The sequence below is a fragment of the Kogia breviceps genome, chromosome 9, assembly GCF_026419965.1.
Source record: "Kogia breviceps isolate mKogBre1 chromosome 9, mKogBre1 haplotype 1, whole genome shotgun sequence".
NCBI lineage: Eukaryota > Metazoa > Chordata > Mammalia > Artiodactyla > Physeteridae > Kogia > Kogia breviceps.
Window position 1 is genome coordinate 40,897,189 of NC_081318.1, and position 24,519 is coordinate 40,921,707.

Below are 24,519 nucleotides of genomic sequence, written 5' to 3' on the forward strand. Positions count from 1 at the left end.
TCCATACTGTTCTCCATAGTGGTTGTATCAATTTACATTACCACCAACAGTGCAGAGGGTTCGTTTTCTCCACATCCTCTCCATCATTTGTTGTTTGTATATATTCTGATGATGCCCATTCTAACTGGTGTGAGGTGATACCTCACTGTAATTTTGATTTGCATTTCTCTAAAAACTAGTGATGTTGAGCAGATTTTTATGTGTCTCTGCCATCTGTATGTCTTCTGTGGAGAAATGTCTATTTGGGTCTTCTGCCCATTTTTTGATTGGGTTCTTTGTTTTTTTAATATTGAGCTGTTTATATATTTTGGAGATTAATCCTTTGTCCCTTGCTTCGTTTGCAAATATTTTCTCCCATTCTGAGGGCTGTCTTTTCATCTCGTTTATGGTTTCCTTTGCTGTGCAAAAGCTTTTAAGTTTCATTAGGTCCCAATTGTTTATTTTTGTTTTTATTTCCATTTCTCTAGGAGGTGGGTCAAAAAGGATCCTGCTGTGATTTATGTCATAGAGTGTTCTGCCCATGTTTTCATCTAACAGTTTTATAGTATCTGGTCTTACATTTAGGTCTTTAATCCAATTGGAGTTTATTTTTGTGTATAGTGTAAGGGAGTGTTCTAATTACATTCTTTTACATGTAGCTGTCCAGTTTTCCCAGCACCACTTGTTGAAGAGACTGTCTTTTCTCCATTGTATATCCTTCCCTCCTTTGTCATAGATGAGTTGACCATAGGTCCGTGGGTTTATCTCTGGGCTTTCTGTCTTGTTCCATTGATCAATGTTTCTCTTGTTGTGGCAGTACCATATTGTCTTGAATACTGTAGATTTGTAGTATAGTCTGAAGTCAGGGAGCCTGATTCCTCCAGCTCCGTTTTTTTTCCCTCAAGACTGCTTTGGCTATTCGGTGTCTTTTGTGTTTCCATACAAATTTTAAGATTTTTTGTTCTAGTTCTGAAAAAAATGCCATTAGTAATTTGATAGGGATTGCATTGAATCTGTAGATTGCTTTGGGTAGTATAGTCATTTTCACAATGTTGATTCCTCCAATCCAAGAACATGGTATATCTCTCCATCTGTTTGTGTCATCTTTGATTTCTTTCATCAGTGTCATAGCTTTTTGAGTACAGGTCTTTTACCTCCTTAGGTAGGCTTATTACTAAGTATTTTATTCTTATTGTTGCAATGGTGAATAGGATTGTTTCCTTAATTTCTCTTTCTGATCTTTTGTTGTTAGTGTATAGGAGTGCAAGAGATTACTGTGCATTAATTTTGTATCCTGCAACCTTACCAAATTCATTTATTAGCTCTAGTAGTTTTCTGGTAGCATCTTTAGGATTCTCTGCCTATAGCATCATGTCATCTGCAAAGAGTGACAGTTTTACTTCTTCTTTTCCAATTTGTATTCCTTTTATTTCTTTTTCTTCTCTGATTGCCATGGCTAGGACTTCCAAAACTATGTTGAATAATAGTGGCGAGAGTGCACATCCTTGTCTCGTTCCTGATCTTAGATGAAATGCTTTCAGTTTTTCACCATTGAGAATGATGTTTGCTGTGGGTTTGTCATATATGGCCTGTATTATGGTGAGGTGGGTTCCCTGTATGCCCAATTTCTGGAGAGTTTTTATCATAAGTGGGTGTTGAATTTTGTCAAAAGCTTTTTCTGCATCTATTGAGATGATCATATGGTTTTTATTCTTCAATTTGTTAATATGGTGTATCACATTGATTCATTTGCATATAGTGAAGAATCCTTACATCCCTGGTATAAATCCCATGTGATCATGGTGTATGATCCCTTTAATGTGTTGTTGGATTCTGTTTGCTAGTATTTTGTTGAGGATTTTTGCATCTATATTCATCAGTGATATTGTTCAGTAATTTTCTTTTTTTGTATATCTTTGTCTGATTTAGTATCAGGGTGATGGTGGCCTCGTAGAATGAGTTTGGGAGTGTTCCTTCCTCTGCAGTTTTTTGGAAGTGTTTGAGAAGGATGGGTGTTAGCTCTAAATGTCTGATAGAATTCACCTGTGAAGCCATCTGGTCCTGCACTTTTGTTTGTTGGAAGATTTTTAATCATAGTTTTAATTTCATTACTTGTGATTGGTCTGTTCATATTTTCTATTTCTTCCTGGTTCAGTCTTGGAAGGTTATACCTTTCTAAGAATTTGTCCATTTCTTCCAGGTTGTCCATTTTATTGCCATAGAGTTTCTTGTAGTATTCTCTTACGATGCTTTGTATTTCTGTGGTGTCCATTGTAACTTCTGATTTTTCATTTCTAACTTATTGACTTGGGTCCTGTCCCTCTTTTTCTTGATGAGTCTGGCTAAAAGTTTATCAATTTTGTTTATCTTCTCAAAGAACCAGCTTTTAGTTTTATTGATCTTGGCCATTGTTTTCTTTGTTTCTATTTCATTTATTTCTGCTCTGATCTTTATGATTTCTTTCCTTCTACTAATTTTGGGTTTTGTTTGTTCTTCTTTCTCTGGTTCCTTTAGGTGTAAAGTTAGATTGTTTATTTGAGATTTTTCTTGTTTCTTGAGGTAGGATTGTATTGCTCTAAACTTCCATCTTAGAACTGCTTTTGCTGCATCCAATAGGTTTTGGATCGTTGTGTTTTCATTGTCGTTTGTCTCTAGGTATTTTTTGATTTCTTCAGTGATCTCTTGGTTATTTAATAACATATTGTTTAGCCTCCACGTGTTTGTGTTTTTTACATTTTTTCCCTTGTAATTTATTTCTAATCTCATAGTGTTGTGGTCAGAAAAGATGCTTGATATGATTGCAATTTTCTTAAATTTACTGAGGCTTGATATGTGACCCAAGATCTGATCTATCCTGGAGAATGTTCCATGTGCACTTGAGAAGAAAGTGTAGTCTGCTGCTTTTTGATGGAATTTCCTATAAATATCAATTAAGTCCATCTTGTTTATTGTATCATTTAAAGATTGTGTTTCCTTATTAATTTTCTGTCTGGATGGTCTCTCCATTGGTGAAAGTGAGATGTTAATGTCCCGCACTATTATTGTGTTACTGTCAATTTCCTCTTTTTTGCTGTTAGCATTTGCCTTATGTATTGAGGTGCCCCTATGTTGGGTGCATATATATTTATAATTGTTATATCTTCTTCTTGGATTGATCCCTTAATCATTGCATAGTTTCCTTCCTTGTCTCTTGTAACATTCTTTATTTTAAAGTCTATTTTATTTGGTATGAGTATTGCTATTCCAGCTTTCCTTTGATTTCCATTTGCATGGAATATCTTTTTCCATCCCCTCACTTTTAGTCTGTATGTATCCCTAGGTATGAAGTGGGTCTCTTGGAGACAGAATATAAATTGTTGTTGTTTTTGTATCCATTCAGCAAGCCTGTGTCTTTTGGTTGGAGCATTTAATCCATTCACATTTAAGGTAATTATCAATATGTATGTTCCTATGACTATTTTCTTAATTGTTTTGGGTTTGTTTTTGTAGGTCCTTTTCTTCTCTTGTGTTTCCCACTTAGAGAAGTTCCTTTAGCATTTGTTGTAGAGCTGGTTTGGTGGTGCTGAATTCTCTTAGCTTTTGTTTGTCTGTAAAGCTTTTGATTTCTCCGTCAAAGCTGAATGAGATCCTTGCCTGGTAGAGTAAGCTTGGTTGTAGGTTCTTCCATTTCATCACTTTAAAAATATCATGCCACATCCTTCTGGCTTGCAGAGTTTCTGCTGAGAGATCCCTTATGGGAGTTCCCTTGTATATTATTTGTTCCCTTGTATGTTATTTGTTGTATTTCCCTTGTTGCTTTTATTAATTTTTCTTTGTCCTTAATTTTTGTCAGTTTGATTATTATGTGTCTTGATATGTTTCTCCTTGTGTTTATACTGCCTGAGACTCTCTTCACTTCCTGGACTTGGGTGGCTATTTCCTTTCCCACGTTAGGGAATTTTTAACTATAATCTCTTCAGATATTTTCTAGGGTCCTTTCTCTCTGTCTTCTCCTTCTGGGACCCCTATAATGCTAATGTAGGTGTGTTTAATGTCCCAGAGGTCTTTTAGGCTCTCTTCATTTCTTTTCATTCTTTTTTCTTTATTCTCTTCTATGGCAGTGAATTCCCCATTCTGTCTTCCAGGTCACTTATCCATTCTTCTGCTTCAATTATTCTGCTATTAATTCCTTCTAGTGTATTTTTCTTTTCAGGTATTGTATTGTTCATCTCTTTTTGTTTGTCCTTTAGTTCTTGTAGGTGTTTCTTCTTTAATTCTTCTAGGTCTTTCTTAAACATTTCTTGCATCTTCTTGATCTTTGCCTCCATTCTTTTTCCAAGGTGCTGGATCATCTTCACTATCATCATTCTGAATTCTTTTTCTGGAAGGTTGCCTATCTCCACTTCATGTAGTTGTTTTTCTGGGTTTTATCTTGTTCCTTCATCTGGTACATAGTCCTCTGCCTTTTTATTTTGTCTATCTCTCTGTGAATGTGGTTTTCGTTCCACAGGCTGCAGAATTGTATTTCTTCTTGCTTCTGCTGTCTTCCCTCTGGTGGAGGATGAGGCTCTAAGGGCCTTGTGCAAGCTTCCTGATGGGAGGGACTGGTGGTGGGTAGAGCTGGCTATTGCTCTGGTGGGCAGAGCTGGCTGTTGCTCTGGTGGGCAGAGCTTAGTAAAGCTTTAATTGGCTTGTCTGCTGATAGTTGGGGCTGGGTTCCCTCCCTGTTGGTTGTTTGGCCTGAGGCGACCCAGTACTGGAGCCTACTCAGCTCTTTGGTGTGGCTAATGGAGGACTCTTCGAGGGCTAATGCCAAGGGGTACTTCCCAGAACTTCTGCTGTCAGTGTCCTTGTCCCCATGTTGAGCCACAGCCACCCCCCACCTCTACAGGAGACCCTGCAACACTAGCAGGTAGGTCTGGTTCAGTCTTCTATGGGGTCACCGCTCCTTCCCCTGGGTCCCAATGCGCACACTACTTTGTGTGTGTCCTCCAAGAGTGGAGTCTCTGTTTCCCCCCGTCCTGTCAAAGTCCTGCAATCAGTTCCTACTAGCCTTCAAAGTCTGATTCTCTGGGAATTCCTCCTCCTGTTGCCTGACCCGCATGTTGGGAAGCCTGACATGGCACTCAGAACCTTCACTGCAGTGGGTGGCCTTCTGTGGTATAATTGTTCTCCAGGTTGTGAGTAACCCACCCAACGGTTATGGGATTTGATTTTATTGTGATTGTGCCACTCCTACAGTCTCATTGGGGTTTCTTCTTTGTCTTTGGATGTGCGGTATATTTTTGGTGATTTCCAGTGTCTTCCTGTTGATGATTGTTCAGCAGTTAGTTGTGATTCTGGTGTTCTTGCAAAAGGAATCACTCCTTTGGTTTTAAACCATTCACCCTATTCTGCGGTACCTCACATTACTTCACTATTTGGAACTCAGTTTGTGTCAATGAAACAGAACTTTCATTTACTTTTCCTTCTCCCCTTTTTACATTCTTCTTTTTTCTTCCCTCCTTCCAAATACTTTTCCTTTTATCTCTCTTTCCTAAATGCCTTCCCCTCTTTGTTCCTTGTCTATACTCCTTGCCTTTCTTGATCACTTACCAAGTGCTGAGTGCACTGCACAGGCCCAGTCTGCGCCACCCTCCTCTCTGCCAGGGATGCTGCAGCCCCTCCAGAAGGACTGCACTTTCTTTCTTAGTCCCTACTATCCATTCTTTACACCTGCAGATCTTTTCAAAACGAATCAGGTCACATCACTTACCTGTCTACACCTCCTGTTTAGCATCTCAGGATCTGCGAATGACCCCCCCATGCAACCTGCAGCAATGGTTTCATCCCATCTCTATGCACTCTGGCTCACTCTGCTCCACTCAGGCTCCTGGAACCTGAACACTGCCGTGTACAATTCCAAACTCCTCCACATGGTAGGCCAGGCAGTGTACAGAGGTTGTGTCCAAAACACATCTTACTCAACTCAGGGGCTCTGTCCTTGATCTCTGCCTGAAATATTCTTTCTCCCAGACCTTGACATGGCAAGCTCTCTCTCACCCTTTGATTCCCAAAAGTCACCTAGTTGTCTACACTCTCCTCCCCAAGTCTTCCCTATTACTCTTTGCCACCTCAACTACTTTTTTTCATGGCATTTATTATAAAATGTAATTACCTCTTTTGTTTTATCTGTTTTGCTCAATTAGAATGGATGCTCTGATAAGTCAGAGCACTGGTCTTGTTCTCCACTTTATAGGCCTAGACATCTTCCTGGTAGACAATAGGTACTCAATTACTACTGTTGATTGAATGAATAAAACACCATTTCTGCCACCGAAGAGGTCATAGTCTGGGGGAAAAACAACATAAGTCGATGCACAACATTGTTGTAAATGCTACTGGGATACACCTACTCAGGGCGGTGTAGCTTTTGAGGACATTCCAGACAACTCCATTGAGGAAGTTGGAGGTGGTGTCAAAGATGGATATGCTGATTATTCCTTTTGTCAACATATGAATTTGAAGATTAGCAACCTTTTTAAAAAAATTTTTGTGCATTTTAGAACAATTGGCTAATTCCCCTTTATTTTTGAACTTTAGTAACTTTAAAATAGAGTTTTCCTGTTTTGTTTTACTTTTGTTTAATACATGTGCAGAATGACTCCCTTAGTTATGGTAGGAATATCTCAAACTAGCTTAAGGAAAGAGGAGAATTTATTGGACAGCCCAAAGGATTTTCAGCAGAAGGGTTTAGCAAATAAACCATAAGGTTAGGGAAGTAGCTTTACTCCACGAACACGTGGGACCAGCCGCTCAAACGCTGTCAGTGCTACCACTGCCTCTCCTCTCTGTTTTCCCTTGCATTTTGGCTTGCTCTCCTTTTTCTTTTATTGTTTTTTTTCTTGCAGATTCAATTTCAGGTACTTCCTACACTCATACCTCGTGGGTACTGTCAGCATAGTTGGGCCAGTTTTTCCCTTTTTGTGTGATAAGTCTCAGGGAAGGACTCTGGTTGGTCCAGTTTGTGTCACGTGTCCCTTAGGTGTGGTTCGGTCAACTAGTGCCAAGGGTGAGATCTTGTAAGAACATGGAAACTCCTGTGGGAAATATGTGATTAAACGTAGGAGCTGAACCATTAAAAAAGGACAAAATAGGACTTCCCTGGTGGCGCAGTGGTTGAGAGTCCGCCTGCTGATGCAGGGGACACGGGTGTGTGCCCCGGTCTGGGAAGATCCCACATGCCGCGAAGTGGCTGGGCCCGAGAGCCATGGCCACTGAGCCTCTGCATCCGGAGCCTGTGCTCTGCAACGGGAGAGGCCACAACAGTGAGAGGCCTGCGTACTGCAAAAAAGAAAAAAAAAAAAAAAAAAGGACAAAATAATGCCATTTGCAGCAACATTGATGCAACTAGAGATTATCAAATTAAGTGAAGCCAGAAAGACAAAGGCAAATACCATATGATATCACTTACATGTGGAATCTAAAATATGACACAAATGACCCTATCTCTGAAACAGAAACAGAATCACAGACATAGAGAACAAACTGGTATTTCCCAAGTGGGGGGAGGGTTGGAGTGGGAGGTTGGGGTTAGCAGATGTAAGCTTCTATATATAGAATGGATAAACAACAAGGTCCTACTGTACAGCACAGAGAACTATATTCAATATCCTATCATAAATAGAAAAAAATATTTAAGAAAAGGAAAAAAATGTAGGAGCTGAAGTCATAGAAAGAGAGTTGCTATTCCCAGGAAAGAGAAGACATGACTGGGGGGAAAAGAGAGTGGTTTTGTCACTTAAGTAAAAAGTCTTTACTGTGCTATTTTTAAAAACTCTCCATGGGCATCTCTGTGTAAGTGGAAACCAATGAGCAAAATATCCTCTTACAGAGTTGAAAATGGTTTTAGGAGATTTGGAAAACATGAGAGTTTTCAGTCCTTTTACAGAGAATATACTTAAAGTACAGTTTTGTTCTGCCCCCAAGAGTCCTGGTTTGGTGGTCTGAAGTGGATCTGTTTCTCTGTTATAGTAGAGCCAACATTTTTGATGTTTTCTACAAACTGACTTTCCTTTCTGACCTGTTCCCTTTCCTGCTTGCAGATTGTGCTTGAGAACAGTAGCCGAGAAGATAAGCATGAATGTCCCTTTGGCCGCAGTAGTATAGAGCTGACCAAGATGCTGTGTGAGATCTTGAAAGTGGGCGAGCTGCGTAAGTACACATATTTCCCACAGGGTGTGAGGCTTGGCAGAGACCCAGCTTCCAGGGTAGTGCCCTGACCTACATGCAGGGTTCCCAAGACAATGACAGCTAAGCAGGAGCATCCCCGTGGACCAAACATTCTTTGGCTCAGGTTTCCAGTGTATGCATTTCTTCATGTCTGCTCTGGGAATAAATGTTATTAAATTCTACAGGGAAAGAAAAATATGCAGGTATTGTGACTGAATTTCAGATATTATAAAAATGAGTATATATTAAGAAATGAGTGTATATTACTCTGCTTAGGAAAAAGATCTATGGATTTCTTTTTAAAAATTCCAGTTTTTACACTACCAGTAGATCATTTCCTTTTCTTTTTTTTTTTTTGAATTATTTATTTATTTTTTAATATAGCAGATTCTTATTACTCATCAATTTTATATACATCAGTGTATACGTGTCAATCCCAATCTCCCAATTCTTCACACCACCACCCCCACCGCCCCACCACTTTCCCCCCTTGGTGTCCATAAGTTTGTTCTCTACGTCTGTGTCTCAATTTCTGCCCTGCAAACCGGTTCATCTGTACCATTTTTCTAGGTTCCAATATATGCATTAATATATGATATTTGTTTTCCTCTTTCTGACTTACTTCACTCTGTATGACAGTCTCTGGATCCATCCACATCTCAAGAAATGACCCAATATCGTTCCTTTTTATGGCTGAGTAATATTCCATCCTATATATATACCACATCTTCTTTATCCATTCGTCTGTCAATGGGCATTTAGGTTGCTTCCATGACCTGGCTATTGTAAACAGTGCTGCAGTGAACATTGGGGTGCATTTGTCTTTTTGAATTATGGTTTTCTCTGGGTACATGTCTAGTAGTGGGATTGCTGGGTCATATGGTAATTAGTTTTAGTCTTTTAAGGAAACTCCATACTGTTCTCCATAGTGGTAGTATCAATTTACATTACCAGCAACAGTGCAGAGGGTTCGTTTTCTCCACATCCTCTCCATCATTTGTTGTTTGTATATATTCTGATGATGCCCATTCTAACTGGTGTGAGATGATACCTCATTGTAGTTTTGATTGGCATTTCTCTAATAATTAGTGATGTTGAGCATCTTTTCATGTGCTTCTTGGCCATCTGTGTGTCTTCGTTGGAAAAATGTCTATTTAGGTCTTCTGCCCATTTTTGGATTGGGTAATTTGTTTTTTTTATATTGAGCTGCATGAGCTGTTTATATATTTTGGAGATTAATCCTTTGTCCGTTGATTCGTTTGCAAATATATTCTGAGGGTTGTCTTTTCGTCTTGTTAATGGTTTCCTTTGCTGTGCAAAAGCTTTGAAGTTTCATTAGGTCCCATTTGTTTATTTTTGTTTTTATTTCCATTACTCTAGGAGGTGGATCAAAAAAGATCTTGCTGTGATTTATGTCAAAGAGTGTTCTTCCTATGTTTTCCTCTAACAGTTTTGTAGTGTCTGGTCTTATTTTTAGGTCGTGCATCCATTTTGAGTTTATTTTTGTGTATGGTGTTAGGGAATGTTCTAATTCATTCTTTTACATGTAGCTATCCAGTTTTCCCAGCACCACTTATTTAAGAGACTGTCTTTTCTCCATTGTATATCCTTGCCTCCTTTGTCATAGATGAGTTGACCGTAGGTCCGTGGGTTTATATCTGGGCTTTCTATCTTGTTCCATTGATCTATGTTTCTATTTGTATGCCAGTACCATATTGTCTTGATTACTGTAGCTTTGTAGTATAGTCTGAAGTCATGGAGCCTGATTCCTCCAGCTCCGTTTTTTTCCCACAAGACTGCTTTGGCTATTCGGGGTCTTTTGTGTCTCCATGCAAATTTTAAGTTGATTTGATCTAGTTCCGTAAAAAATGCCATTAGTAATTTGATAGGGATTGCATTGAATCTGTAGATTGCTTTGGGTAGTATAGTCATTTTCACAATATTGATTCTTCTAATCCAAGAACATGGTATATCTCTCCATCTGTTGGTATCGTCTTTAATTTCTTTCATCAGTGTCTTATAGTTTTCTGCATACAGGCCTTTTGTCTCCCTAGGTAGGTTTTTTCCTAGGTATTTTATTCTTTTTGTTGCAATGGTAAATGAGAGTGTTTCCTTAATTTGTCTTTCAGATTTTTCATCATTAGTGTATAGGAATGCAGGCGATTTCTGTGCCTTAATTTTGTATCCTGCACGTTTACCAAATTCATTGATTAGCTCTAGTAGTTTTCTGGTGGCATCTTTAGGATTCTCTATGTATAGTATCATGTCATCTGAAAACAGTGACAATTTTACTTTTTCTTTTCCAATTTGTATTCCTTTTATTTCTTTTTCTTCTCTGATTGCCATGGCTAGGACTTCCAAAACTATGTTGAATAATAGTGGCGAGAGTGTACATCCTTGTCTCGTTCCTGATCTTAGAGGAAATGCTTTCAGTTTTTCACCATTGAGAATGATGTTTGCTGTGGGTTTGTCATATATGGCCTGTATTATGTTGAGGTAGGTTCCCTGTATGCCCACTTTCTGGAGAGTTTTTATCATAAGTGGGTGTTGAATTTTGTCAAAAGCTTTTTCTGCATCTATTGAGATGATCATATGGTTTTTATTCTTCAATTTGTTAATATGGTGTATCACATTGATTCACTTGCGTATATTGAAGAATCCTTGCATCCCTGTGATAAATCCCACTTGATTATTGTGTATGATCCTTTTAATGTGTTGTTGGATTCTGCTTGCTAGTATTTTGTTGAGGATTTTTACATCTATGTTCATCAGTGATATTGTTCAGTAATTTTCTTTTTTTTGTAGTATCTTTGTGTGGTTTTGGTATCAGGGTGATGGTGGCCTCATAGAATGAGTTTGGGAGTGTTCCTTCTTCTGAAATATTTTGTAAGAGTTTGAGAAGGATGGGTGTTAGCTCTTCTCTAAATGTTTGGTAGAATTCACCTGTGAAGCCATCTGGTCTTTCACTTTTGTTTTTTGGAAGATTTTTAATCACAGTTTCAATTTCATTACTTGTGATTGGTCTGTTCATATTTTCTATTTCTTCTTGGTTCAGTCTTGGAAGGTTATACCTTTCTAAGAATTTGTCCATTTCTTCCAGGTTGTCCATTTTATTGGCATACAGTTGCTTGTAGTTGTGTCTTAGGATGCTTTGTATTTCTGCAGTGTCTGTTGTAACTTCTCGTTTTTCATTTCTAATTTTATTGATTTGAGTCCTCTCCCTCTTTTTCTTGATGAGTCTGGCTAATGGTTTATCAATTTTGTTTATGTTCTCAAAGAACCAGCTTTTAGTTTTATTGATCTTTGCTATTGTTTTCTTTGTTTCTATTTCATTTGTTTCTGCTCTGATCTTTATGATTTCTTTCCTTCTGCTAACTTTGGGTTTTGTTTGTTCTTCTTTCTCTGCTTTCTTTAGGTGTAAAGTTAGATTGTTTATTTGAGATTTTCTTGTTTTTGATGTAGGCTTGTATGGCTATAAACTTCCCTCTTAGAACTGCTTTTGCTGCATCCCATAGTTTTTGGATCGTCGTGCTTTCATTGTCATTTGTATAGTTCATCTCTGTTTGTTTGTTCTTTAAGTCTTCTAAGTCTTTGTTAAACATTTCTTGCATCTTCTCGATTTCTGCCTCCATTCTTTTTCTGAGGTCCTGCGTCATCTTCACTATCATTATTCTGAATTATTTTTCTGGAAGGTTGCCTATCTCCACTCCATTTAGTTGTTTTTCTGGGGTTTTATCTTTTTCCTTCATCTGGTACGTAGCCCTCTGCCTTTTCGTCTTCTCTGTCTTTCTGTGAATGTACTTTTTGTTCCACAGGCTGCAGGATTGTAGTTCTTCTTGCTTTTGCTGTTTGCCCGCTGGTGGATGATGCTATCTAAGATTCTTGTGCAAGTTTCCTGATGGGAGGGACTGGTGGTGGGTAAAGCTGACTGTTGCTCTGGTGAGCAGAGCTCAGTAAAACTTTAATACACTTGTCTGCTGATAGTTGGTGCTGGGTACCCTCCCTGTTGGTTGTTTGGCCTTAGGCAATCCAACACTGGAGCCTACCTGGGCTCTTTGGTGGGGCTAGTGGCTGATTCTGGGAGGCCTCACACCAAGGAGTACTTCCCAGAACTTCTGCTGCCTGTGTCCTTGTCCTCACAGTGAGCCACAGCCACCCCCCACCTCTGCCCGAGGCCTTCCAACACTAGCAGGTAGGTTGGGATCTGTCTCCCCTGGGGTCACTGCTCCTTCCCCTGGGTCCCGATGTGCACACTACTTTGTGTGTGCCCTCCAAGAGTGGAGTCTCTGTTTCCCCCAGTCCTGTTGAAGTCCTGCAATCAAATCCCACTAACCTTCAAAGTCTGATTCTCTAGGAATTCCTCCTCCTGTTGCCGGAACCCCAGGTTGGGAAGCCTGACATGAGGCTCAGAACCTTCACTCCAGTGGGTGGACTCCTGTGGTATAAGTGTTCTCCAGTCTGTGAGTCCCATAACTATGGGATTTGATTTCACTGTGATTGCGCCCCTCCTACTGTCTCATTGTGGCTTCTCCTTTGTCTTTGGATGTGGGGTATCTTTTTTGGTGAGTTCCAGTGTCTTCCTGTCAATGATTGTCCAGCAGCTAGTTGTGATTCTGCTGTTCTCACAAGAGGGAGTGAGAGCACATCTTTCTACTCTGCCATCTTGGTTCCGATAAAGCTGAATTTCTTTTTTTTGAAACATTTTTTTTATGTAAAGAAAAATTGGATACCTTAATGATTGCTCTTGCTCTCACTATTTTACTTGTTTAGAATGCTTTCTCTTTGAAAGAAGGAATTATTGAAGAAATGGGTAGATGATCATGAAAAATGTGGTCAGAGATATGCTTATTGCTCTTTTTCTTCCTTATATTACAAAATTTAGGAAAGGATACCTAGAAATAGAGAGCATGTTAATTTTCTTGCCTTTTGCTCACTGGCATAATTTCGCTTTAACTTGTTGAGGTAAATAAGATTTAACCTGGCCTGCAATCATTGTCAGCATTGGGTCTTCCTATAGTGGGTAAATTTTATTCCCTCCACCAGCTATAGAGCTAACACACAGATAAATATTTCCTTGTAGGCTAAATAACATGGGCACCTGAGAAGGCTGTTTATACCAGAGAAATGTCGAGTGTTTGCTGTTATTGTGAAAGCGTAAATATTTAGTCACCTGCTTGAGAGCTTAAAATAATGGTCTGAAATGATTAATGGGAAAGAATCTAAAGATTAAATTGGAAAGGGGGTTATGTTTTATTTACAGTGTAGAACTGACTACACACACTGCTAAGGTAAATTTAAAAAGTTAAAACTTAATAAGGACAAAGCTGAGAGTTTGAGCTGTTTGACCAAGATGTTATCATCCTCCCATGTAGGGGGGTGGGGGAAAGAAGTTGAAGTGGACGTGGAACTGCCATGGAAGTTCGTTACTAGTGAACCCAAATTAGGGTATTTTTGCATTAAGGGTAGCAGCCTGACCTGAGAGATTTCTGATCTCGGGTTCACTTATCACCAATGTTAACATTTCAGTTTATCTGGGTGCTTGAAGTGAGTTATTCTTCCTACTCCTCATTTGACTAACTTGTGGAGATTTATGTCCGCTATGTAGCTTACTGTGTAGTCCACTGAAGGATTAAAGTCCTGAATCAAACAATTTCTCCTGAATTCCTCAGTCTGATAACCATGTCTATTTTGCATTCATTCCAATTTGATGGGGAAAACTGTAGAACGTCACTTGCTTAAAAGCACTGCAAGACCATGCAAGATTTTGAGAAACTGGAGAAGAAGCAGAGTCATGCTCTGCTTGGCTGGTACTTCTTGTGTCCAGGTTATTGCCCTGCAATGTCCTTTTCTTGCCCTACTTTCATTTTCATCTTCCCCAATGGCCTGCTTTGGCTATTAGCTCTCATCTTGATGGCAGTAGAAGGTATACTCTTGTGTGCTTTGACTGCCATACCCAGCTTTCTGCTCTTCTCCTCTGCCTAATGGACATGTTAAAAGTTAGCACAGAACAGAGATATGGTGAACAAGAAGGAGAATACTGGGGACAAGGGGCAGCTTGGTTCCATCTCTGCCACTTATGACTTTTGTGTCCTTGGGTAATGTACTCATAAATTTCACTGTGCACTTATATTCCTACATTTCCCCAGAAATAGATTGGTAGGATTTGAGGTCATGATTTGAGTAGTTGCATTCATTTTGTCTCTATCACAAGTTACGTTGGTGGCTGAAATTGCAGCGGTAGGCGTGAGAGGAGTATCCTGGGAACAGATAGTATTCAACCTAGGGGAACGAACTTGGACAATATAGCCAAATTTCAGGCTGTGAGTGGGCAAGGTAAATGTGGATCTGATCTGGACTCTCCTGCTTGTCAATGGGGCCCCATCTGGTGGGCAGATGGGAACCTTGGTGGCAGGAATCTGAGCAGACAGTGCTGCTCAGGTGGACGTCACTCTGTGCTTTGGGGGAGAGAACTGGTACAGAGTAGGGGCTGACCTCTAGCTGGTGTAGAGCAGCCTTCCCAGACTTTTGAAGACCTGGTAGTCAAGCCAGGAGCCAGGATAGAATCCCACTCGTATGGGCTGAGGTAACCGAGTGGGGATGAAAGCAAATACCTTTGGGATCTCTGGAGGTGCCCCAGATGCTGTTCTTGCACTATATATTATTCCAGAAGGTGAGACCCTTCTGTTGCAGAGAAGGATTTCAACATTCTGCCACAGTTTGCTTAGCACCTGGTCAGGTCTGGTCTCTGCAATGAGGTTGGGCTTAGACAGCTGGGACATGACATACTCATGGCAGGCTTCCTTCATCTAAGATGACAAATGCATTTATTCATTTGTTTAATAAAAATCTACAGATTACTTACAATGTACCAGGGACTGTACTGGACACTGCAGGTGCAAAGGTGAACCAGATACAGTCTCCATCCCCAAGAGTCAGTCTTCCATTTGGGAAAGTGTAAGAATGAGGTGGGACTGATATTTTTTCCTATTGGTTACAAAGGTGTATATAAATATTATATATATATATATATATTATCTATCTATCTACCCATTATCTGTTCTAAAGCATATTTTTTCCAATATTTTGATTGAGATTTCAGGTTGACCTGTGTTCGCCCTCTACTGACTGCAGAGGCCATTCTTGACATTTTGCAAGGCCTACCAAAGACTCCCACATTTCTGAAATCTACAGATTCAGAAATGCCCAAATTAATTGATTTCTGCTCATAAAATATTAAAGGATTGCTACATTCTGATTGAGTGCTAGACATCAAATGAATAAAACACCCTGTAGTAAGAGGAAAATTGCTTTTTAATGGATTGCCTTTTGTTCATTGCCATATTAAATAAGTTACTAAGAGGAAAAGTAAATCTGAGTGAACCCTTATGTTGGAGGAGATATCTATTTTTCTTCTGAGGAAAATTAGGTTCACACACAGATCCATCTTCCTTTGGTTTGTGTGTGTTTGCTTTTCTCAATTCCTAAATTCATAGTTTTTCCCAGATTCATGTTAATAATTGACCTGGAAGATCATGGTCACATTACATCTGTAAGGAAGTACTGAGACCAAAGAAGTATCCAACTAAAATTCTGATTTTTCTACAAAAGTGGAGGGATTGAATTTTCTAGAAATGTTTTGTCTTTTGATTTAACTTAAGCTCTTTTGAGGAAACCCACTTCTGAAATACCAATTATATTTTGGTGTCTAAAACAAACATATAATGTTCAGTTAAATTACTAATACCAAATATTTATGCACAGATATTTTCTTTTTAGATTACTTTTTAAAAAGTGCTATTTTTCTGCATCCCAATTATTGGCATTGTAAGATGCAGATGTTTAATAGTGTGGCCTAAAAAACAATGCCTACTTATATACTCAGAGCACTTTATCACGGTTATTTAATTGAAGTCTGTAACACCCCCAAGGAGTTAATCAAGATCAATAGCATCTATGTTTATTTTATTTTGTTTATTTATTTATTTTTTGCGGTACACGGGCCTCTCACCGCTGTGGCCTCTCCCGTTGCGGAGCACAGGCTCCGGACGTGCCGGCTCAGCGGCCCAGCCGCTCCGCGGCATGTGGGGTCTTCCCGGACCAGGGCACGAACCCGTATTCCCTGCATCGGCAGGCGGACTCTCAATCACTGCGCCACCAGGGAAGCCCTATGTTTATTAATGAAGAGAAGACTTGTACTTACTGCATATTGTCTAGGGTCATTGAGCTCAAATTGGTGTTCAGGTTGCCCAAAGAAGGGTGCAGAAAGAGGCACGAAAGTCGAATGTTTGCATTTTGGCATCTGAATGACCCATTTGAATCACAGCTCAGCTGTTAATCCGACGCCTTGGGCATGCTTCTTCTCTGTTTTGAGTTTCTGGTTCGTTATCCATAAAATAAAGATAATAGCTGCTGCACATATTTGCTGAGAGGGTTAAATGAGATAATGGATGTTGCTTTAGTTGGAAGAGGGATAGTTTTTTGGCAAGTGGTAGGATCTTACTTTCTAGAAAGAAACTGCAGGTTAAGCGAGGGAGGGAGAGTGCCCTGGTTTAAGTGACAGCTGGAACCAGGACCTGGAACAGCGTCCCTTGTTTCTTCACTCTACATTATGACTAAATTTTTTCTTTTAACCTGCTTTCTTCATGAGGCTCGTTTGAGAGCCAGGCACTTGTGTTCTCTTAATTTCAATTTTTAAAATCACAAAGAAGAATACTGTTGACCTGGATGTAGTCGCATATCCCCATTGCCTGTGTTGTAGAATTGTCAGCCCCACTTAGAAGAACAAGATTAAGTAGAGGAGCAAGTTTTCAAAAGAAGAGGTATGCTTGTGAGTGTGGAGTGGGTGAGGGTCGGGGGAAGCAGGAAGTGGTATTCTTAGCAAAGAAGGGAGGCATAACACAGATAAATCGATAGACTTGTTAACAGCTATGAAGTCCTCACGAAGAAACCCTGCTCCTAACAGGAGCTAAAAATGTTACTGTTGTTTTTTGTTGTTGTAGTGCTGTCTCCAAAGCGATAATAAATCATTGAGGGAGGTAATAAAAACTTGATTTCTGATATAAATAAATTAATTACTTATCTTTTGAGTATGTAACACCTCATTCAGTTACATTCCAGTTATAGTCAGAACTAGGATATTTCTTTTTGTCTCTCATTCATTCATTCAATAACTAGGACTCCTCCTCTATGAGTCAGGATCTAATCCCTGATGACTAGGACTTAGAACACACACTCCATCCTCAGGCAGTTCACATGCTGACTGGAGAATCTTTCACATAAACAAATAATTATAAAACATCTTACTATTTGTAAGTTACATTTAAATTATGTTAATGTCACTAGGAGGCAGTGTTCAGGTTTTTTTGTTCATGGGGAGCCAGGTGGGCTGAGGAAGCGATGTGACATGTTCCAAGAAGAGATATTTGAGAGTGTGAAGTCACAAAGATGAAGAGAAGAATAACCAGGCAGGCCCGTGTGTGTGTGTGTGTGTGTGTATGGTGGGTAGCAGCTGGTAAAAATTCTGGGCAGGGAGAACTGTAGGTGAAAGTAACCCAGAGGTTCAGAGAATTCTACATTCCACCCTTTGTATCTCAGTGTTCTGCGTCTTCGGCTTCAGCCAGTCCTGGAACCAATCCCCTGCAGATACTGAGGGGTGGTACTTCAGTGTGGCTAAAGCAGAAGGCTTGAGGGAACAGGCAAATGGAGGAGATGCTGGAAGAAGAGGCAAGAGGCAAGATAGAAGGATTTGCGGTGCAGAGGAGTTTGGATTTCACCAGGCAGTGGGAACCAATAGAAGAATTTTAATGACAAAAAGGAATGTTCCAGTCCTGGGCATAAAATTCTAAAATTGGATTACATTTTCTGGGTGTGACAATAACTTGCAAGTATGATAATGTGTAGTACCAGGACCAGGGACAAGCTTACCTTACTCTAGCCCTGACCTAATAATAATCAGCTTGGGAGTCCGTTAGGAGGCTTTCAGCTTCAAGTAATCAAAATCCCAACTCAAAATGGTCAATGTAAGAAGCACATTTATTGAGTGTCACAGTTTCACAGTTGAGTAGGTCCTGGGGTTATCTGTTCAGTGATGTCACCAAGGACCCAAGTTCTTTCCATCTTTTGGTTCTGCCATTCTTAGTGTACCAAATTTGTCCTCATGCTGGTAACAAAATGGCGGCTACCATCACAAGGTCCAGGTGAACAAGAGGCTTTCTCTTCTAGTGAGTCTCTTTTAGGTGTGTGAAAATGTTTCCAAAAGCCCTTCAGACGAAGTGGGGCGCATTAGGGTGGTATGGCCGTAGACCCGAAAGCCCTTCAGCAAACTTTCTCTCGTTATCACTGACTAACACTATGGCCTGTGCCTGTGCCTAACTCAGTCATTGAGAGGGGACTGGAACCTTCTGAGGGTCAAATCAGTCATTAGCTTCTCCCAAGGTTGAAACCAACCTTCCTTGAGTGGCCATAGGATGGTAGGTAGCTGAAGAAAATTGGGGTTCTGTTAAGATAAGGAAAAACGACTCGAAAACGTTAATTCTGTCTCTTTACCCAGAAGAGTGTTTTCTGCAGTTTCCTTACTGCTGCAAAAAACCATAAGAAATAGAAGTCAGATTACAGCCCTCTGTCATTTTGCTTTTATTGGGAGTTGGGGAAATGCATTGTATTTTTTTAAGTAGCAGTATCAAAGGTTGCAGAAAAATGGAAATTGAAATTTGATTATAACGTATTTCATTTTTCATCACTACGCTACTAGGGCTCCACTACCTTACTTTCCTTTTAGCAAATGGATATTTCCACGTCCTCAATTATGCTTTTGTGTGTGGGTTATTCTCAGGTGTGTTCTGAAGGGCAGAATGAACATACATTTGTGATTGAAGCCTTCATATTTCTCTGAAACAGTTTTGCCAACTTCACCTGTATGGCCATACATAATTAGATTAAAATTTAATAACTACTTATCTTTAAAAAAACAAGAATGAAATCTATATCACACACTATGAGAATGTTTGGCATTTCCTTACTTTGTCTTTCAGTGGAAATATTTATTATAACACGCCAGTGGTGCTGAGTGAAAGCACCTTGTTTAATTCATCACCCAGACACCTCTGCTTTAGCAAGTAAAAATAACACAGATGAGCAATCTGAAGGACTCTTTGGAGTGCACAGCAATTAGAATAGACACTTAACTCTGGGACATTGATGTTTTCATACTTTGAGAAGTACCATCCATCACTTTCATTCTTAGAACATCGTGGCTAAAGAAAACGCAAGAAAATTAGCTGTTAACAATTAAACCTCTTAAGGACATTTTTTCCTCCTAATACTAGCTTGTACCTGTGCTCCATGGAAAGTTGAAGCCTCTCAAATCTTGACTTTTTTTTTTTTTAATAGATCTTTATTGGAGTATAATTGCTTCACAATACTGTGTTAGCTTCTGTTGTACAACAAAGTGAATCAGCCATATGCATACATATATCCCCATATCCCCTCCCTCTTGCATCTCCCTCCTACCCTCCCTATCCCACCTCTCTAGGTCATAGCAAAGCAAATATCCCTGTGCTATGATGCTGCTTCCCACTAGCTAACTATTTTACATTCGGTAGTGTATATATGTCGATGCTACTCTGACTTCGCCCCCTTCCCCCTCCTCTCCCCCAATCCCCCATGTGTCCTCAAGTCCGTTCTCAATGTCTACCTCAATGTCCTGCCCTGCCACTAGGTTCATCACTACCTTTTTTTTTTTTAGATTCCATATATATGTGCTACATCTTTTTTTTGCAGTACGCAGGCCTCTCACTGTTGTGGCCTCTCCTGTTGACAGAGCACAGGCTCCGGATGCGCAAGCTCAGTGGCCATGGCTCACGGGCCCAGCCGCTCTGCAGCATGTGGGATCCTCCCGGACCAGCACGAACCCGTGTCCCCTGCATCGGCATGTGGACTCTCAACCACTGCGCCACCAGGGAAGCCCTGTGCTACATCTTTATTGTCTACATCTTTATTCCTGCCCGGCCACTAGGTTCATCAGTACCTTTTTTTTTTTTTTTTTAGATTCCATATATATGTGCTATCATACGTATTTGTTTTTCTCTTCTGACTTACTTCACTCTGTATGACAGACTCTAGGTCCATCCACCTCACTACAAATAACTCAGTTTTGTTTCTTTCTGAGTAATATTCCATTTAATATATGTGCCACATCTGCTTTATCCATTCATCTGTCAGTGGACATTTAGGCCACACACCCACACACCCACACACACCCACACCCACACATACACCCCACCCCCCACACACACATTTAGGTATCCATGTCCTGGCTATTGTAAATAGTGCTGCAGTGAACACTGTGGTACTTGTCTCTTTTGGAATTATGACTTTCTCACGGTACATGTCCAGTAGTGGGATTGCTGGGTCATATGGTAGTTTTATTTTTAGTTTTTTAAGGAACCTCCATACTGTTCTCCATAGTGGTTGCATCAATTTACATTCCCACCAACAGTGCAGGAGGGTTCCTTTTTCACCACACCCTTTCCAACATTTATTGTTTCCAGATTTTTTGATAATGGCCATTCTGACCGGTGTGAGATGATACCTAATTGCAGTTTTGATTTGCATTTCTCTAATAATTAGTGATGTTGAACATCTTTTCACGTGCCTCTTGGCCATCTGTATGTCTCCTCTGTTGAAATGTCTATTTAGGTCTTCCACCCATTTTTTAACTGAATTGTTTGTTTCTTTGATATTGAGCTCTATGAGCTGTTAGTATATTTTGGAGGTTAATCCTTTGTCCATTGATTCGTTTGCAAATATTTTCTCCCATTCTGAGGGTTGTCATTTCGTCTAGTTTATGGTTTCCTTTGCTGTGCAAAAGCTTTTAAGTTTCATTAGGTCCCATTTGTTTATTTTTGTTTTTATTACCATTTCTCTAGGAGGTGGGTCAAAAAGGATCTTGCTGTGATTTATGTCATAGAGTGTCCTGCCTATGTTTTCCTCTAAGAGTTTTATAGTGTCTGGCCTTACATTTAGGTCTTTAATCCATTTTAAGTTTATTTTTGTGTATGGTGTTAGGGCGTATTCTAATTTCATTCTTTTACATGTGGCTGTCCAGTTTTCCCAGCACTACTTATTGAAGAGACTGTCTTTTCTCCATTGTATGTTCTTGCCTCCTTTGTCATAAATTAGGTGACCATGTGTGCGTGGGTTTATCTCTGGCCTTTCTATCCTGTACCATTGATCTATATTTCCGTTTTTCTGCCAGTACAATACTGTCTAGATTACTGTAGCTTTGTAATGTAGTTTGAAGTCGGGGCGCCTGATACCTCCAGCTCCATTTTTCTTTCTCAAGATTGCTTTGGCTATTCAGGGGCTTTTTTGTCTCCATAAAAATAGTAAAATTTTTTGTTCTAATTAAGTGAAGAATGCCATTGGTAGTTTGATAGGGATTGCATTGAATCTGTAGATTGCTTTGGGTAGTATAGTCATTTTCACAATATTGATTCTTCCAATCCAAGAACATGGTATATCTCTCCATCTGTTTGTGTCATCTTTGATTTCTTTCATCAGTGTTTTATAGTTTTCTGAGTACAAGTCTTTTGCCTCCTTAGGTAGGTTTATTCCTACGTATTTTATTGTTTTTGTTGCGATGGTAAATGGGACTGTTTCCTTAATTTCTCTTTCTCATTTTTCATTGTTAGTGTATAGGAATGCAAGGGATTTTTGTGCATTAATTTTGTATCTTGCAACCTTACCAAATTCACTGATTAGTTCTAGTAGTTTTCTGGCAGCATCTTTAGGATTTTCTATGTACAGTATCATGTCATCTGCAAACATTGACAGTTTTACTTCTTCCTTTCTAATTTGTATTCCTTTTATTTCTTCTTATTCTCTGATTGCCATGACTAGGACTTCCAAAACTATGTTGGTTAAGAGTGGCGAGAGTGGACATCCTTGTCTTCTTCCTGATATTAGTGGAAATCCTTTCAGTTTTTCACCATTGAGTATGTTGTTTGCTGTGGGTTGGTCATATAAGGCCTTTATTCTGTTGTGGTCGTTTCCTTCTATGCCCATTTTCTGGAGAGTTTTTATGATAAATGGGTGTTGAATTTTGTCAAAAGCTTTTTCTGTATCTATTGAGATGATTATATGGTTTTTATTCCTTAATTTGTTAATGTGGTGTATCACATTGATTGATTTGAGTATATTGAAGAATTCTTGCATCAGTGGGATAAATCCCACTTGATCATGGTGTATGATCCTTTTAGTACGTTGTTGGATTCTGTTTGCTAGTATTTTGTTTAGGATATTTGCATCTATGTTCATCAGTGATGTTGATCTTTAATTTTCTTTTTTTGTGTGATATCTTTGTCTGGTTTTGGTATCAGGGTGATGGTGGTTTCATGGAATGAATTTGGGAGTGTTCCTCCCTCTGCAATTTTTTGGAAGAGTTCGAGAAGGATTGGTGTTAGCTCTTCTCTAAGTGTTTGATAGAATTCACCTGTGATGCCATCTGGTCCTGGACTTTGTTTGTTTGAAGATTTTAAATTACAGTTTCAATTTCATTACTTGTGATAGGTCTGTTTATATTTTCTAATTCTTCCTCGTTCAGTCTTGGAAAATTATACCTTTCCAAGAATTTGTCCATTTCTTCATGGTTGTCCACTTTATTGGCATATAGTTGTTTGTAGTAGTCTCTTAATAATCCTTTGTATTTTTGCAGTGTCAGTTGTGATTTCTCCTTTTTCATTTCTAATTTTATTGATTTGTGTCCTCTCCCTTTTTTTCTTGATGAGTCTGGCTAAGGGTTTAAGAATTTTGTTTATCTTCTCAGAGAACCAACTTTTAGTTTTATTGATCTTTGCTGTCATTTTCTTCACTTCTATTTCATAAATGTTTATACTCTACTACTGCTTTCTTACTCTACTTCAACCTTAAGTTTAATGTAAGAGCAACAAGCAAACAAAAAATATTCAAGGCCTGAGCCTGGATTATGTGCACTTTGGGCCCCAGTTTAAAATGTCATAGGAGAGAGTATAAAAGTCATTCCAGAGTGGTTGTTTAGAATAGTTATAAAACTGTTATCAGGATTTATAATAGTAGTACCATAAAACAGAGGGACGGATTCTTGGATTCGGAATCAGAAGCCCTGGGTAATAGGCATAACTGATTTTGTCTTTTGTCAAGATGGCTAGCCATCTTGCTCCTTAGTCTCCCATTTGTAACATGGGAAAATTATCATTCTCCTCCTCCTCCTCCTCCTCAACTGAGAATTGTTTTGTTGTTAAGTTGTTTTGTTAACTGTCAAACGCTCTCTACTTGAAGGAAGTAGTATTATCTCAAATATGCACAGATTCAGAGAGCCTGACATGTATCCCAACTAATATAGCAGAGCCAACGCTTTCTGTGCATTTAGGGGCCGTTGTAAGAATCTCAAGTTCTGTGATGGTTTGTTGGTGATTCTGAAGCAGTGCTTGTAGAGCCTTCTGAATCACAGTGTGACATTTGTCTCCATTAGAAATGACTGCTGAGAGAAATTACACAAACTTGGCAGTTTGAAAGGATGTATCAAGCATATCTCAGTTATTAATGGATGAAAATAATTTATATTTACCATAGCCTTTTTTAGGACTTGTTCCTTTTTACGTTATTTCTGGAAAGATATATAGCTGGAAACAATTAGTATCCATTCCTGTTATTTCTTAGGTTATAGATTGAGCGGGGAGACTGGTATATTTGCCCAGTGTCATGATGAAGAGAGATGCAGACATGTTGAAAGAACACAGTTGCCTGTTGTCTTCTTCTGCCTTTTGTAGAAATACTTTTCCTCCAGTTTCATCTTAAACATCCCATTTGGGTGACAGGTCTGATTCCCCCCCTGACCCCAACAGTAGGAGGGCATCACATCCTCCTCTAAACCCCTGTAGCACTTTATCTGTGTCTCTTCTGTTGTACTTCCTACTGCGTAAAGAGGTGGTTTTTTTTTTTCCTTTAATTTGTGGCCCTGTTTCCCCTACAAGTTGAGGTGGTTTATAGAAAAGCATAAATATAATTTAAAAATAAATAAATGATGAAAACAAAGGCAATTAAAAAAATAAAACTGAAAAAATGGATTATGAAGGTTTGCAAAGTATGTTATAAAGACCTTTGTATTAACTAGCAATGGACCTTGAATTTGGCTCAAAGGTTTGTTTGTGCCAAGGAAGCAAAAGAAGTTCAGTAAAAGAAAACAGATCACTGCCCATCTCACTTGAATAAACTCTATATGAAAACTGAAATGCTAATTTCAATTAATCCAAAATAGTATTTGATAGCATTTATTACCATTTGTTAAAGATGGAATAGGATATATTCTTAACA

General features: G+C 39.2%; 1 protein-coding gene across 9 annotated transcripts in view; it reads left to right on the top strand.

Annotated features, from left to right (window-relative positions):
• Positions 1–24,519, top strand: part of ELMO1 (engulfment and cell motility 1) — an 803,227-nt gene that overhangs the window by 511,294 nt on the left and 267,414 nt on the right. For all 9 annotated transcript variants that reach the window (XM_067042328.1, XM_067042327.1, XM_067042330.1 and 6 more), the window contains one exon: positions 8,043–8,151. In XM_067042328.1, coding sequence (XP_066898429.1) covers positions 8,043–8,151 — 109 coding nt within the window. The remainder of the gene's footprint in view (positions 1–8,042; positions 8,152–24,519) is intronic.